The 16,924-nt window shown below is 38.5% G+C and overlaps 2 protein-coding genes across 4 annotated transcripts in view; both read left to right on the forward strand.

Moving 5' to 3' along the window:
* myo7ba (myosin VIIBa) overlaps positions 1-6,090 on the forward strand; it is a 25,306-nt gene extending 19,216 nt beyond the window's left edge. The window contains exons 34-45 of the mRNA XM_077607325.1: positions 569-723; positions 810-963; positions 2,028-2,183; positions 2,257-2,362; positions 2,431-2,544; positions 3,000-3,087; positions 3,159-3,265; positions 3,505-3,690; positions 4,427-4,543; positions 4,620-4,703; positions 4,776-4,895; positions 5,829-6,090. Coding sequence (XP_077463451.1) covers positions 569-723; positions 810-963; positions 2,028-2,183; positions 2,257-2,362; positions 2,431-2,544; positions 3,000-3,087; positions 3,159-3,265; positions 3,505-3,690; positions 4,427-4,543; positions 4,620-4,703; positions 4,776-4,895; positions 5,829-5,921 — 1,480 coding nt within the window. The 3' untranslated portion in view covers positions 5,922-6,090. The remainder of the gene's footprint in view (positions 1-568; positions 724-809; positions 964-2,027; positions 2,184-2,256; positions 2,363-2,430; positions 2,545-2,999; positions 3,088-3,158; positions 3,266-3,504; positions 3,691-4,426; positions 4,544-4,619; positions 4,704-4,775; positions 4,896-5,828) is intronic.
* Positions 5,952-16,751, forward strand: gpr17 (G protein-coupled receptor 17). 3 transcript variants are annotated; one of them, XM_077607326.1, is made up of 4 exons: positions 5,952-6,350; positions 9,081-9,208; positions 12,065-12,164; positions 14,146-16,751. In XM_077607326.1, exons 1-4 carry the CDS (start codon positions 6,327-6,329, stop codon positions 15,172-15,174), a joined length of 1,281 nt encoding a protein of 426 aa, XP_077463452.1. In that variant the 5' UTR covers positions 5,952-6,326; the 3' UTR covers positions 15,175-16,751. The 3 variants fall into 3 exon arrangements, with proteins under 3 accessions (XP_077463452.1, XP_077463453.1, XP_077463454.1); XM_077607327.1 differs by having other exon boundaries at positions 6,329-6,350; positions 12,061-12,164; XM_077607328.1 differs by lacking the exons at positions 5,952-6,350; positions 12,065-12,164 and having other exon boundaries at positions 9,141-9,208.
* Positions 16,752-16,924: the final 173 nt, after the last annotated feature.

Genomic DNA, 16,924 nt, shown 5'->3' on the forward strand with positions numbered 1-16,924 from the left:
CAGCAGTCACTGCGCAGTAATTTTTCTACGGGGAAAATAGTAGAGTCGGGGGCTGCTTGCCGTAGTTGTAAGCGCTGTAGAGGATAGTGCACCCAATTGACTGATTTATTTGATTTTATCGTGATAACAATTTTAGTATTGGTCCATATATAAAGTGCACTGGATTATAAGGCGCGCTGTCTATTTTGGAGAAAATTTAAGACTTTTATGTGCGCCTTATAGTCGTGAAAATACGGTACATTTTTTGTAAAAAAAAGTTATCACTTAATAAGGGGAATTGCAATCATTAATAAGGGGGCAGTTGGCCCAGGTTGAAGGGTATGCAATAGCGAACACGTCAACATAGCATTGTCTAAATCTTGAATTTAGTGCTTACTGGTTATCTATTAGGACCCGACAGCTGTTTCAGGCCACCATAAAAAAATTCAACTCTCTACGTCGCACGGTTTGGACAAACATAGCGAGAGAATCTTAACATACACACACACTCACAACCATAAATCACGCTTTATAAGGATTATAGGTAATTGCAATCATTAAGAAGGGCAGCAATCCTATATGTCCACAGGCAGCCCACGAGGGATGTAAACCGGCAGGTCATCGCCCGAAACTCCGCCCCCGAGCGGCTGTGGTTGAACTCCCGCGAGCCCATCAGACAGCCGCTTCTCAAAAAGCTCGTGGGCAATAAGGAGCTGAGCCAAAAAGCCTGTTTGGCCTTCACTGATATCCTGAGTTTGCTCTTACGCCACGTACAAAATGGCCTTCACCGAATCCAAATGTGTTCGTTTCCACCTTGACTCTGTGCGCACCCGTCTTAAAGTATATGGGCGACTACCCTACCAAGCAGATGCAGAGTCCCCTGGAACTCACTGACCAGATCTTTGAACCCGCCATGGAAAACGAGATCCTCAGAGATGAGATCTACTGCCAAATCATGAAACAGTTGAGCAGCAACAACAACCGGTAAGTTGCACTCTGTCTTTTACCCATCAAAATATACCAATTATTTTTCCTTGGCGCACAATTCCCAGTTCCAAGTGTGAAAGGTATAAAAAAAAAATCATGCAACACAAACTGAGTTCGGATTTCCCTCCTAATTTGTAAGATTTCAATAAAAACACATTTCCTTGACAATTAAAACCTGGTATAGCATTTCAAAATGCATTTTGTGGAAGATTTACATGCATTTTAAGTTTAAAAAAAGAAGTGGAAAAGCGCACACAAGTTAAATAGAATTATTTTCATGCATCCTTTCCATTCATCACCAAAAGCTTCATTCATTTCCAATGGGGAAAAAAATGAGCTCATATCAACTGGAATTGACTTTTAAAAAAGCCACAAAATCTACATCGAACAACAAGAAAATGCCCCAAAATCACTAGTCAATGATCCTAAACATGCAAAAATAGATCCTGGTTTTATATATATATATATATATATATATATATATATATATATATATATATATATATATATATATATATATATATATATATATATATATATATATATATATATATATATATATATATATATATATATATATATATATATATATATGTATGTATATGTATAAATGTATATATATATATATGTATGTATATGTATGTAAATATGTATATATATATATATGTGTATATATATATGTGTATATGTATATATATATATATATGTATATATATACACACATACACACATATACACATTATACATATATACATTATACATATATACATATATATATACATATATGTATACATATATATGTATATATGTATATATATGTATATGAATATGTATTTCATGCAACGTGCTTATTTATTTATTTACTTATTTATTTATGTCTAAAATATCTTTTTCTGTGTCTGTATTCTCACCCTACTGCGACAGTGAATTTCCCGAATACAGGATGAATAAAGCTATCTAATCTAATAAGTACCCTAAAATGAACTAGCTACCCAAAATAAAGACCTATCTCCCCACCATGAACATTTCCTCATTTGTTCTTCTTCTGAACATATTTGTAGATTCAGCGTTGAGCAGGGTTGGCAGCTTCTCTGGTTGTGCTGTGGCCTCTTCCCTCCCAGCCAATCACTTTTGAAGCACACCCAGCGATTCCTGGAGTCGCGGCGCCGAGAGCCGCTGGCTGTCGACTGCCTGAAACGACTGCAGAGTTCTTTGAGGTCAGGAGGTCCCCGTCCCGTGTCTTTCTTCACTAGTAACTGAGATTTCCGTCCGTTCGTCCCAACCCAACAGAACGGAGCCTCGGAAGTTTCCACCTCACCAAGTGGAAGTCAACGCCATCCAGCAGAACAGCACGCAGATCTTTCACAAAATCCATTTCCCCGATGACACGGGGGAGGTACTGAATCTTCGACGTCTCCGCACTTGAAACAGAAGAACTTTTAACTTTGTGTGTATCCTCTGCAGATATTCGAGGTGGCAACCAGCACAAAGATCAGGGATCTCATCAGGAATATTTCCGGGAAGCTACAACTGAGTACAGCAGACGGTTTTAGCATCTTTATTAAAGCGCATGACAAGGTCCGTTGATACTTTTCCTTTAACGTATTTTCTCGCATATGCGCTGTATTTGTCGCTAAAAAAATGATGACTGAATCGAGGGTACGGCTTATATGCGCATAAATTAGACGAAACTGCAAGATGACAAAGACGAAAAGCCATAACAGAAGACAATGAAGACTGAGATGCTTCCTCTTCTTCTCCTTTGCTTATTTGCACCGCTTTATGCCGATTTTAAACTGTTTTGGCAAGATCTCCTTGGAATTATGTTTTTCGTTCGTATTCCGGCTCACCACACTATAAACACAAGTCACGACGATCAGTTTTCATTGAGTCACACTTCTTCTACCAAAATCCTCACCTTTGATTCTGTCATTTGTTTCAACTATGCCGAATCAAACTGTTACAAAAATTCTGTGCAAGTTTGGACAATTTTTTTTGGACTCATTTTAAAAGCGTTATTTTTTTTATCGTAGGTCCTTAGTTTGAATGACAGCGACTACTTCTTTGACAGTCTGAGGCAGATCACAGACTGGTCCAAAATATCCAAACGCCTTAAGGACGGTAAGTCTTGAATAGTCTTGGAGATTCTGTACGAACATTTTATGAGATTTAGTTTTTTGTGGGTTGTCCAGGTGGTCTAGTCGGCATGCCCTACCAGGTCTTCTTCATGAGGAAACTTTGGTTTAACGTGATCCCGGGCAGAGACTTGCAGGCGGACCTGATCTTCCACTTCCCCCAGGTACCGACCAGAGAACCATGATAGGTCGTTATCTTCCAGAAAATGACAAACTCAACACCGAGTTTGTCTGAACGCTTCCAAATTCCTTAAACCAGACCATCAGATATTTGTTAATTATGGATAAAACCACTAGAAATTGTCAAAACCTTGTCATTTTGAGTCGAGCTAACGTTAAGCACTAGCCTACAGTCACCCAGGTCGCAAAACTGAACGATACGGCCGGACTTTGTGTCTTCCAGGAAGTTCCCAAATACCTGAGGGGTTACCACGTGTGTACCAAAGACGACCTGGTCCAAATTGCCTCCCTGCTCTTCCGCCTTAAATCGGGTAACGACAAGAGTCAGTTTCCAAGCATCCCGAAGATCTTGAAGGATCTGGCGCCGCACGACCAGCTCAAGGCCATGTCTGAGAACGAGTGGAAGAAAGTAAGACCGTCGTACATCGCCGACATTTCCGCCGAGTCAAATACGTTGGCAGGGAGACAGCGGGCCGTGCTAGCTATTTTACACGGCGACTCCCGTGTGGAGTTAGCATTAGCGTTTGCCAATAGCATACCTGGCAACTTATACGTTTTCCCCGTATTTTATACGTTTTTTTGATCATTTCAAATGGTGTACGCCGTATAACAACTTTTGTACGGGATATTTTTGTACGTTTTTTTGTAAAACCGATCTCGTTTTACCCATTTCGGCTCTAATCTGGATTGTCTTGGTATCTGCTAGCAGATCAAAACATCATTGTCGACTGCTAATATTGTCATGCTTTAAGCATGGTATGTCAATCATGTCCGCCTTTTCACTATATAAAGATAGCGTGTCAGCAAGCAATGTACCCAGACAGTCAAGCTGTCAGGGTCATACAGCGACATCTACAAAATCAGATTTTCCCCCTTTTACATCAATAATTCTAATTTTTTAATCCATTTTTTTCTGTGTTTTTAGTTCAAAAATCATTTTGTAAAATCTAAAAATATATTTAAAAAAGCTAAAATAAACATTATTTTAGATCTATAAATAACGGAATATTCAGGGCTAAAAAAAAAATTGAAATATTATATCTAAAATGGTCCGGCCCACATAAAATCGAGTTGATGCGGCCCGCGAACCAATCCGAGTCTGACACCCTTGGCATACTCATTAGCTTCTGTTTTGTTGATATTAGAGCATCGTGGCCGCCTTCAACAAACAGGAGGGAATGAGCGCGGATGAGGCCAAAGTGGCGTTTCTGAAGCTCGTCTTCCGTTGGCCAACGTTCGGCTGCGCCTTCTTTGAAGTCAAGGTGATCCCCTCTCGCGCCCCCATGTGGTTTTTCTACAAGCCGGTCGCCGCATTGAAGAGCTTTTCTGTGATTTCAGCAAACGTCCGAGCCGAGTTTCCCGGACATTGTGCGGATCGCTATCAGCAAGCAAGGCCTCACGGTCATTCATCCCAAAAGCAAGGTTGGACAAAAGCTTCCCAGCGCGAGGAGGGTTGGCGTCGTTCTACCTGAGGCCTCTTGTTGTTTCTCTTAGGAAGTGTTGGCGAACCACCCGTTTAACCGTATCGCCAGCTGGTGCAGCGGCAGTACCTATTTCCACATGACCATCGGCAGCTTGGTGGCGGGAAGCAAATTCTTGTGCGAGACGTCATTGGTGAGGGAATTTTGCGCCATTTTGTGGGAATGTCAAACAACCTTTCCCCTTACAGATAAGGATACGACGGGAATTCTGCCATTTTGGTTTTGATTAGATTAGATTAAACTTTTTATATCCCGTACTCGGGGAAATTCACTGTCGCAATAGTAAGAAGGTGAAAACAGACATAGGAAAAGACATTGTAGACCTAACGAGAATAGAAAATAAGTAAATAAATAAATAATAAGAATAAATAAAAAATAAATAAATACATAAATAACAAAATAAAATAAATAAATACATAAATAACAAAATAAAATAAATACATAAATAAATAAATACATAAATAACAAAATAAAATAAATACATAAATAACAAAATAAAATAAATACATAAATAAATAAAAAAGTAAATTAAAAATAAAATAAATAAATAAAAAAGTAAATTAGAAAATAAATAAATAAGTGATGTAAATAAATAAGTGAGTAAATAAATTGATAAATACTTAAATGAATGAATAAATAAATGAATGAATAAATTCTAAAATTAAATTGAAAAATAGAGGTACCAGTTAGTAAATGCTAACATTTTAAAAAGGTAAAGAAATAAGTGCAATTCATATATATATATATATATATATATATATATATATATGTATAATATATGGAGTTTAATTAAATGATAATTATTTTTCTCTATTTTCTTCTATTTTTTTCTATTTTCTTAAATCTTTATTAGATTTTTTCAAATGTATTATATTGCAATTTGCTATAAAATCCTTCTTCGCAAGCACACGAAGAATATAAAAAGTATATATCTTATTATTTTCATGTACTGATATATTCCCTCCATGCTTTTTGCTGTTCAACCTTAATTCCGACGACAAAGCAATTGAAAGAGGATATTTGAGGACGATTTTGTGCGAGTCTTCATGTCACCTTTTCAAAACAGGGCTACAAGATGGACGACCTCATCACGTCCTACGTCAACATGTACATGCAAGAAAGAAGGCCGGTGCAGAACAGGAACCAGCGCTTCAACTGATCGATTCCTTGACATGTATCCTTGCGTACCACCATCAATTCCTCTTAGAAATTTAAGTGTATACAAGCATAAATTGACTGTAACTCCAGTCTTAAATATTTATTGAATCAATCCTCATCCAATTCATTCTTTTGCTTGATCTTCTAACAAATAAATGCTCATTTTATGCCCATGGTTTACGTTTCATTCTATTTCCCTCACTTATGCGTGTCGGAAGATTTTAAGTTTTTCATTATTTTGCTCATCCTAACAATACTATGTTCATTTTTAATTATTTTTAAAGGACTGCACAGGTTGTGTGCTGATTCCATGAGTCGATAGAATGAAGTCTCAATGGACACTTGAGCATTTAACGCTGGCTGACGAGTTTGTCCACCGGAGGGCGCTACCTATGACAGCCTGGAAATGAATTACTACAATGTTATTAAGGTAAGATATCGTATTTTTTTAGTAAAACCAGCATTTACTGTAGTTTTTACGAAAGACATACGGCTAATCGTAAAAGTATGAATCATATGCGATCATTTTTTTACCTAGGTCTACATTGTCTTGTGTGTCTTGTGTCCGTCTTGCTAATTTTTTTTAAATAGGTGTGACCCTACTTCACGATTTTTCAGTTATTATTATTTTTTAGATAGGGGTGACCCTACTTCGTGTTTTTTTTGGTTATTATTATTATTATGTTTTTAAATAGGGGTGACCCTACTTCACAGTTTTTCAGTTATTATTATTTATTTTTTTACTTCACGGTTTTTCGTTTATCGCGGCCATGTATGCTCTACATTAACCGCGATAATCGAGGGATTACTGTAAACCTGGACTGTGTGTTTAAAGTGGAGTGAAAAAAAGTAGCGTTTTATAGTCCATAAATGACGGTAATCGGTCACTCAGTAGGAATGTAGATAAACACAGGAGGTCTTCAGTTTACGATCTTACCGTAACGTCGTAAACGAGAAACCATTAGGGTTTTAAGAACATGGATCTCAATGTCAATTAGTAATACTTCATTAGTGACTCAATTAGTAATACTAACTAATACCAGTTATAATAGAGTTTTTTACTGGATTGATTTTTTTTGCCTAACACGTTTACATGCAAAATAATACGTAGGTATTTAGTTGCACGTGTGGGTGCCTGGCCAAGAAGTTTTTATGAGGAATTTTCTCAAGAAGGCTTGTTGGGGGAGTTCTCGTAACTAAAATGTATGGCAAATTATTTTGTTGACGAGAGGCGGGGGGTGCCGAGGGGCCCCGCTCAACATCTTATACGGCACCCCCCACATGCTTGATGGCCTGGGAACGTTTTTTTTCTGCCTGGTTCTAGATGCGCCTCTTGTTTTTTTTTGAGAAAGACTGAATAATCTCCTTTTATATTTATATATATATAATCTCATTTTATATAAATATTTTTTATATCATTTGTTATTTATTTGTTTTTTTCTCCCTTCCCTACTTATTTATTTTGTTTACTTATTGTGTTGACTACTTCTTTATTGATTATTTATTCATTTGTTTGTTGTTGTTTTTTCACTTTCCTACTTATTTATTTTGTTGACTACTTCTTTATTGATTATTTATTTATTATTGTTTATTTGTTTGTTTACTGTTATTGTTTTCACTTCCCTTCTTATTTATTTTGTTGACTACGTCTTTTTTGATTATTCATATATTATTATTTGTTTGTTTGTTGTTGTTATGTGTTTACTTCCTTACTTATTTGTTGTTGACTTCTTATTATGTTGACTACTTATTTATTTATTGCTTATGTTGTTGACTACTTATTCATTATTTATTTATTATTATTATTTATTGGTTATTTGTTTGTTTGCTGTTATTTTTTCACTTCCCTACTTATTTATTTTGTTCACTACTTATTGTGTTTACTACTTCTTTATTGATTAGTTATTATTATCATTTATTTATTTGTTTGCTGTTGTTATTTGTTTACTTCCCGACTTATTAGTTGTTGACTACTTACTTATTTATTATTTATTTTTTATTATTTATTTGTTTGTTTGCTGTTGTTATTTTTTTACATCCCTACTTATTTATGTTGTTGACTTCTTATTATGTTGACTACTTATTTTTTTATTATTTATGTTCTTGACTACTTATTTATTCATTATTTATTTATTATTATTCATTGATTGTTTGTTTGTTGTTGTTATTTGTGCACTTCCCTACTTATTTGTTGTTGACTTCTTATTATGTCGACTACTAATCTATTTATGACTTATGTTGTTGACTACTTACTTATTCATTATCTGTTTATTATTATTATTTATTGATTATTTGTTTGTCTCCTATTGTTATTTGTGCACTCCCCTATTTATTTATGTTGTTGACTACTGTATTTGTTTGTTGTTGTTATTGTTGGACTTGGTGTTGGTGCCGAAGCTTTAAATCCCATACTTGTTTAATGACAGTAAACGCATTGAATTGGTTTCAATTACATTTTTTAAGGGGCGGATTTTTTTTTTGGGGGGGGGGGGGCGGTCAGACAGACAGAGCGTCTCAGCCAACAAAGCCTTTAGTTAAAGGGGCGGGAGGGTGTTCTTTGTCCCAATTAGCAGCCCATTAACAGGGTAGCCATGTCAAGACGCAGATAGTGGCCTCATTGAGCGACTCCATTTGCACGCCGACGACGAGGACAAAGACCCCCAAAAAAAGGCCCGATGTCCTCGCCGGCGGGCAGCTGTGCTATGAAAGACATATCTTTCTACTTTCCGCATCTGGGCCGCCGGCTGTGTGACTGATTATTTTTGGGGGCGCCGCGAGTACCCCCCAGGGGGCGTGGCCCCAAGGCCGACCGACAAGGGCCCCTGTTTCCCCACTGTCTAACCTTTATCTTCCCATTGCCGACCCCAAACGGAGCATCTCCGAGGGCTTCGCCCGTCGATTTCATTGGACGACGGTCCGTATTTGGGGGCGGGGCTTCTTCGGCGGGACCCTCGTGGTCTCCATGGAAGCCCAGGCCGGGCGAGGGGTGCCATTCTTCAGCACTTAGTCTGACTTGGGGCTATTGTGGTACGCAACAAGTGGCTCTCTGAGGAGGGAGAAAGGGGAGGGTTCGGGGTTCAAATCCCAGCCTCCCGTCGAGCCCTCTGTCTCTCTCTCTCTCACTCTCTCTCTCTCACTCTCTCTCTCTCTCTCTTTCTAGGTTGTCCAATTTGCAGAGGCTCAAAAAAAGCCGCCGTCACGCCGCCAAGAACATCTTGAGGGAGGAGAAAAGGAGCGCCGGTTGTCTGTCTTCAAACTTTTTTACTTGGCAACAAACTTCTTCATAAGGTGAGGCTTTTCAATGGGAACTTTTGAGTCCTAAAAGAATTGTATTCTTGAGAACTGGAACAGAATCTGATTGGATTTTGTTTGGGTTTTGGATGTGGAGAACCTACACATTTGTAGTTGTTTACATTTGGGCGTTAGGCTGGTATTTACTAGGTATTGAATTGAATGGGTTTATTGTTATGATACAAGTAGAATGAGATTTAAATTCTCAGCACCAAGTGCATAAATAACAACAACAACAACAACAAACTATAAATAGCAATTGCAAACAAACAAATAATCAATAAATAATAATAATAAATGAATAATAATGAATAAATAAGTAGTCAAGATAATAAGAAGTCAACAACAAATAAGTAGGGAAGTAAACAATAACAACAGCAAACAAACAAATAAATAATAATGAATAAATAAGTAGTCAACATAATAAAAAGTCAACAACAAATAAATAGGGAAGTAAACAAATAACAACAACAACAACAAACTAAAATAATAAGTAGGTCAACAATGCTTGACATAAAATAAGTGACTTTTGTGGGGCTGATTTTGTTCCACAATCTAGTCCACTTGGACACATTTAGTCTGCATTTTTAAATGCACTTTTCCAAATATATCCAATTTTCATCCGATTTTTTAAATATTTTATATTGCTTCTAATTGATGATTTTGTCTTAATTTCCCGCCAATACACTTTTTGTATTATACGACGCCACATGTGTCAAAGTGGCAGCCCGGGGGCCAAATCTGGCCCGCCGCATCATTTTGTGCGGCCCGGGAAAGTAAATGATGAGTGTCGACTTTCTGTTTTAGGATCAAATATATTAAATTTCCTGATTTTCCCCCTTTTAAATCAATCATTGTCATTTTTAATCCTTTTTTTTCTGTTTTTAGTTCAAAAATCATTTTATAAAATTTAAAAATAGATTTTTAAAAACTAAAATAAGCATTGTTTTAGATCTATAAAAAAACAATATTCAGGGCTTTTAATCCAGTTCTTTTAATCCATTTAAAAAAAAAAAATCTAAATATTACAGTCAAGCTGTCAGCGTCATACAGCGACATCTACAGAATCTTGAATTTAGTGCATACTGATTGGTGACCTCGTCCACTTTGGAGAACATTTTAGACTTTTAAGTGCACCCTATTTCATTAAATATGTGTCGTGTTGCATTTTTATTTTTTTTAATCGCTTAATAAGGGGAATTGCAATCAAAAATAAACAAAGCAATTGGCCGAGGTTGACACGTATGTAATTATACGACGCCACGTGTCAAAGTGGCGGCCCAGGGGCCAAATCTGGCCCGCCGCATCATTTTGTGCGGCCCAGGAAAGTCAATCATGAGTGCCGACTTTCTGTTTTAGGATCAAATATATTAAATTTCCTGATTTTCGTAACCAAGATTACTTGAACATCTTACGATTCCTCAATCTGGGAGACAAGAAACTCAATCCGTTTGACGTGACCAATCAGTTCACGCGCCTCATCTGGCTCGGCGATCTCAACTACCGAGTGAACTTCCCCCATACGGTAAATTTCGGAACTAGCAAGCATTAACGTGGGCGGTCGTCGTGACTCGGGTCTAGACGAATCACCCTGTGAAAAGTTGATGTGATCGGTTGAGGGTTCTACTATAATACCTTGCTGTAAGAGTGTCCCAGCATACGAGACGTTTGAGATACTAGGAAAATTTGGAGTACATTTTTGCCCTGAGATAAGAGACAAATTTGACATACAGGTGCTAGGTGGTCCTTTTCAAAATGCGCAGTGATATTCATTAGATTAGAATTTTATTTCATCCCGTATTTGGGAAATTTCCTTGGTTGCAGTAGCAAGACAAACACAGAAGACATTGTCCACTTGGACACATTTAGTCTGCATTCTTAAATGCACTTTTCCAAATATATCCAATTTTCATCCGATTTTTTTATTTTTTGTATTGCTTCTAATTGATGATTTTGTCTTAATTTCCCGCCAATACACTTTTTGTATTATACGACGCCACATGTATCAAAGTGGGGGGCCGGGGGCCAAATCTGGCCCGCCGCATCATTTTGTGTGGCCCGGGAAAGTAAATCATGAGTGCCGACTTTCTGTTTTAGGATCAAATGTATTAAATTTCCTGATTTTCCCCCTTTTAAATCAATAACTGTAATTTTTTAATCCATTTTTTTCTGTGTTTTTAGTTCAAAAATCATTTTGTAAAATCTAAAAATATATATAAAAAAGCTAAAATAAACATTGTTTTAGATCTATAAAAAAAACTGAATATTCAGGGCTTTTAATCCAGTTCTTTTAATCCATTTATTAAAAAAATAATCTAAATATTAAATTTAAAAAAATTAAAAATGCACTTCAATTCATTCATTTTATGACCCACTTATCCTCACAATGGCCGCGGGAGGTGCTGGAGCCCATCCCAGCCAACTACGACCCCCAGTCGGGGGCAACCTAAATTGGTGGCCAACCAATCACGGCACAACGAGACAAACAACCAATCGCTTACATCTAAGAACAATTTAGCATACAATTAGCCTAGCATACTTGTTTTTGGGACTTGGGAGGAAACCAGAGTACCCGGAGAAAACCCAAGCAAACTCCACACAGCAAGAGCCACCTGGGATCAAACCCACGACCCCAGAACTGTGAGCCCAATGCGTTAACCACTCGTCCACCGAGTCGAAAATCGTCAGCTGGCTCTCATTAGTTCTCACTGTAGACCACCCCATTGTTTGGGCGTCGCGCACAAACCCACACAAAGTCGTTGAAACTCAGACTCATTCCTTTTGTTCCTAAAAATGTGTAACTTGGCAATAAGCCTATGATTTGTGCTTTATTTTCCTTTTTTCTCCAGTCAGGATAAAAAGAAAGGACGTCCTTAAAAATCAAGGCGGGCCCGACGATCTGTCACGAGAGACCCCCGGGGACCCCAGGCGTTCGCGGGTGATTAAGTGTGAGGTGTGTCTCAAAAATAATATTCAACCAAGAGTGGAATGCGGGAGATAAACTTGACTCCATTTTGGATAAATACGTCTCGGGAATATCCACCCGGGTTATGTTGAGGTTACACTATTCATTTACAGAATTTGATAGGTCGGATTTTGCTAGGCCACACCCCTTAGTCGTTTGTTTTGTCAAATACAGCAAAAAAACAGCATTTTACTCATCCGTGTTGTTTCTTTGTTGTGGTGTTTTAGTTGTTTTTTTCTATAAAAAAATGTCATCATTTTTATCGGAAAAACGGTTAGTACCGTATTTTGCGGATTATAAGGCACATTTTTTTCATAGTTTGGCCGCAGGAGCGATTTTTTTTCCTTCTTAATTATGCATTTTTTTGGCTGGTGCGACTTATACTCAGGTGCGACTTATAGTCCAGAAAATACGGTATGTGTCGTGTAGGAAATAGCTCCAACTAAAAACACCAAAAACAACAAAATCATTTTAATTTTTTTCCGTCTGACCAATCAGTGAGTTGATCTTAAATAAGTGGGCCAGCCGGTAAGTATTATTATTATTTTTTTTAATTAAAACATTTTACAAAAGATTGATAAAATGACAGTTTTATTGTTTTTACATGATAATTACTTTTCAAATTGCTACGCTAGCTCGTAGTATTGCGAGGGCGTTAAATGTTACGTTTTTTTCTCAACTTTACTGTTTTCCATTGAGTCACCTGCTTTTTGTCGGATTTTTTGCCTTTTGATACTTTGTAAAGTTTCAACTATGCAGAGGCAAATCGCTACATAAATGAATAACTTCCATTGTTTTGAATCTCTGTGAGGCTTCTTCATATTTTTTGAATACTCTGTGATAAGCTTTCATCATTTAATTAGTGTGTTAAAACTCATAATAGTTAGACTTGAAGTATTGCAAGATTTTAAGCGCCCAACGTTCCTGGAGATAGTCGTCACAAGAGTCCGGGAAAAATGTCTCTTATTTCCTGCCGAGAAAGTTTTGATCTTTTTGAACAAGTCAGAGTGAAGTCACCAGCAGATTTTCTTCGGCTAGAAGCGACACTAGTGTTTATTGTTCATCCGTCGAGACTAGCGTCTGTGACAAACACCCCCCTGCCGAGTGGAGTTTCCTGTCTCGGTCTATCCCGCCGACTGTCGCGGAATTATCAGTTAGAAATCACCCTGAGATTAGCATCGTTAGCGTATCTGACTGGCAGTTCTTTTTGTGACACCCTCAGCATTCTCCATTTTCATTTTGAATTTGACATTCATCTTATTTTGAAAATTAATTTTTTTTGAAAAATCTTATTTAGAAACATCTTATTTAGAAAAAACTTATTTTGAAACATCTTATTTTAAAAAATCTTATTTTGAAAAATCTTATTTTGAAACATCTTATTTTGAAAAATCTTATTTTGAAAAATCTTATTTTGAAAAATCTTATTTTGAAAAATCTTATTTGTAAAAATCTTATTTGTAAAAATCTTATTTGTAAAAATCTCATTTGTAAAAATCTCATTTGTAAAAATCTCATTTGTAAAAATCTCATTTGTAAAAATCTCATTTGTAAAAATCTCATTTGTAAAAATCTCATTTGTAAAAATCTCATTTGTAAAAATCTCATTTGTAAAAATCTCATTTGTAAAAATCTCATTTGTAAAAATCTCATTTGTAAAAATCTCATTTGTAAAAATCTCATTTGTAAAAATCTCATTTGTAAAAATCTCATTTGTAAAAATCTCATTTGTAAAAATCTCATTTGTAAAAATCTCATTTGTAAAAATCTCATTTGTAAAAATCTCATTTGTAAAAATCTCATTTGTAAAAATCTCATTTGGAAAAAATTGGAAAAATCTCATTTGGAAAAATCTCATTTGTGAAAAATCTCATTTGTGAAAATTTCATTGGGAAAAATCTCATTGTGAAAAATCTCATTGTGAAAAATCTTGATTTTCTTGAAATTTTGAAAAATATTCATCCCACAGACCCCCGAGATGGAGTGGGCCACGACACAGCCGCCGTTCCCGGCGTCCAATCAGACGGCAGCGAGCTGCGCGGTAGAGTCGGTGACGGAGAACTTGCTCTTCGGGAGCGTCTACGTCCTGGTCTTCTTCCTGGCCCTCAACGGTAACGGTCTGGCCCTTTGGATTTTCTCCCACCAGCGCGGCGCCTCCTCCCCCGCCAACGTCTTCCTGATCCACCTGGCCGTGGCCGACCTCTCCTACGTCTTCATCCTCCCCCTGCGGGCCACCTACCACCTGACCGGGGGCCACTGGCCCTTCGGCGAGGCCCCCTGCCGACTGGCCGGCTTCCTTTTCTACGTCAACATGTACGCCAGCTTGTACTTCCTGGCGTGCGTGGCCGGGGACCGCTACCTGGCGGTGGTCCACCCCGTCCGCTCCATGAAGGTGCGCCGCGCCCGCTACGCCCACGCCGTCAGTTTCGGTCTGTGGGCGCTGGTGATCGTGGCGATGGCGCCCCTGCTGGTCAGCCGCCAGACCGTAGAAGTGGACGGCGCCACGGTGTGCTTACAGCTCTACCGGGAAAAAGCTTCCCGTAAGGCGCTGATTTCCCTCGCCGTGGCTTTCACGCCGCCCTTCCTGGCCACCCTATCCTGCTACCTCCTGATCATCCGTAGCCTGCGCCGAGGGTCCCGCCTGGAGCCCACCCTGAAGCTGAGGGCCTTGCGCACCATCGGTCTGGTCATGCTAATTTACGTGGTTTGCTTCCTGCCCTACCACGCCAGCCGCGCCACCTTCATCCTAGGCTACGGACACCCGGATGCGTCTTGCCGGACGCGGCGGGGTCTGAGCCTGGCCAACCGGTTGACGTCGCTCCTCACCTGCCTGAACGGCGCCCTGGATCCGCTCGTCTACCTGTTCGGGGCGGAAAAGTTTCGCGCCACCTTGACGCGACTGCTCTGCAAGGATAACGCCGTGGCGGCGTCGGGGCTCACCAGCGGGGAGTTGAAGGCCACTCGCGAGAGTTCTGTAGGCGCCAAGTCGGAGTTTTGAACCCGAGATAAACTCTCGCGGGGATGGTCTCTCCCGACACCCTCGCCCCGACTACCCCCCCCCCCCCCAAAATGACCCGTCCGTCCATTTTCAACAGTGTAGCGCTTATGCTAACAAGGTTCGCAGGTCGCTAAAGCGTATCCTTGCTAACTCCTCCTTTAACTGGTCCTAGTATACCGTCCGCATTCATTATCATTCATTCATTCATTTTCTGAACCGCTTTATCCTCCCTAGGGTCGCGGGGGGTGCTGGAGCTAAAGATGGAAATTATCCTTCAGCTACAATCTTAAATATTTACATGTGTTCATTCACATTTTCTGAACCGCTTTATCTTCTTAGGGTCGTGGGGTGTGCTGTAGCTAAAGACGGAAATTATCCCTCAGCTTAAATCTTAGATATTTACATATTTATGTTCATTTTCTGAACTGCTTTATCCTCCCTAGGATCGTGGGGGTGCTGGAGCCTATCCCAGCTAACTCCAGGCCAAAGGCAGGCGGGGTAAAACCCTGAATTGGTAGCCAGACGATCTCAGGACACGAGGAGACAAACAACCAATCACAGTCATAGGTGAAATTTAGAGTGTTCAATTAGCCTAGCATGCATTTTTTGTGGGGAATGTGGGAGGAAAGCGAAGTACCCGGAGAAAACCCACACAGGCCCGGGGAGAACATGCAAACTCCACACAGGTGGACCTACCTGGATTTGAACCCAAGACCCCAGAGCTGTGAGTTGAAATTGATTCCACGCTACCTGTAACCAAATTGAAGGCAAAGTACCACGGCACCCTCAGCGACTTTCTCCCAAAATAATGCGATCCTATTGACTTTCTTCTTTTTCGATTTCTGTCCGGGAGGGGATTTCTTTTGAAGTGAAACCAATGAGAGAATTTACATATAAAGTACACTTCTACTTACAAAACTTTCAAGATACGAAAAAAGTCTTGGAACCAATTAATTTCGTAAGTAGAGTTACGACTGTATTAGGGATAATCGAGGGATTACTGTAATTATATCTATCCATCTTTTTGCAATGTGAAAGAGCACCTAGCATGTTAGCATTTAGCTTAAAGTTCTAATGAGTCCTTAAACGACCCCAAAGAAGCACTAATTTCACCCAATCGTGCATTTTTAAAAATACAAATGTCTATATTTTGTCACCACTATTCGATACCATGTTTACTTGTGCTTGACAAATCATTGTAAATACTTTGTCTTAATGTCTTCTTCTTTTTTGGTTTGATATTTTGTATATTTGTGCCTTTTGTACTCGTCCAAATGAGGTTTTATCCACTTTTAACAATTGAACACATTGAAAAGCTTTTTCAAAACAGGTTAACTCTGGCTGTATCCCCCCCCCCCCCCCCCCAAAAAAAAACTATATTTGCATGTATTATTTTTACCTTACATAGTTCATTTTGCTAAAAATCTAAAAGGAATCCATTCCGAAAATGGATCAATTATACAGCTTTATTTCTACTTACATTCTCTTGAACTAACTTTAACACTTGTAATCTATCTTGTGTGGTGTAAAAGCTTTTTTACGACTTTATAACAATGACAATAAACCTTTTACGATAACATTTCAATCTACAAACTAGATTCTTTCAGTACATTTAGTACAAATATGACATTTCGCCATCAGCGTTTTTCTCCGTGAAAGTGACAAGACGCTATTTTAAGATCAGCAAGAACTGGCCACTGCATTTTAGCACATGTACTTTTTTTTCCCCTGCGTCATGTGAACATATTGT

This window comes from Stigmatopora argus, chromosome 8 (assembly GCF_051989625.1).
Source record: "Stigmatopora argus isolate UIUO_Sarg chromosome 8, RoL_Sarg_1.0, whole genome shotgun sequence".
In the NCBI taxonomy this organism is placed as follows: Eukaryota; Metazoa; Chordata; class Actinopteri; order Syngnathiformes; family Syngnathidae; genus Stigmatopora; species Stigmatopora argus.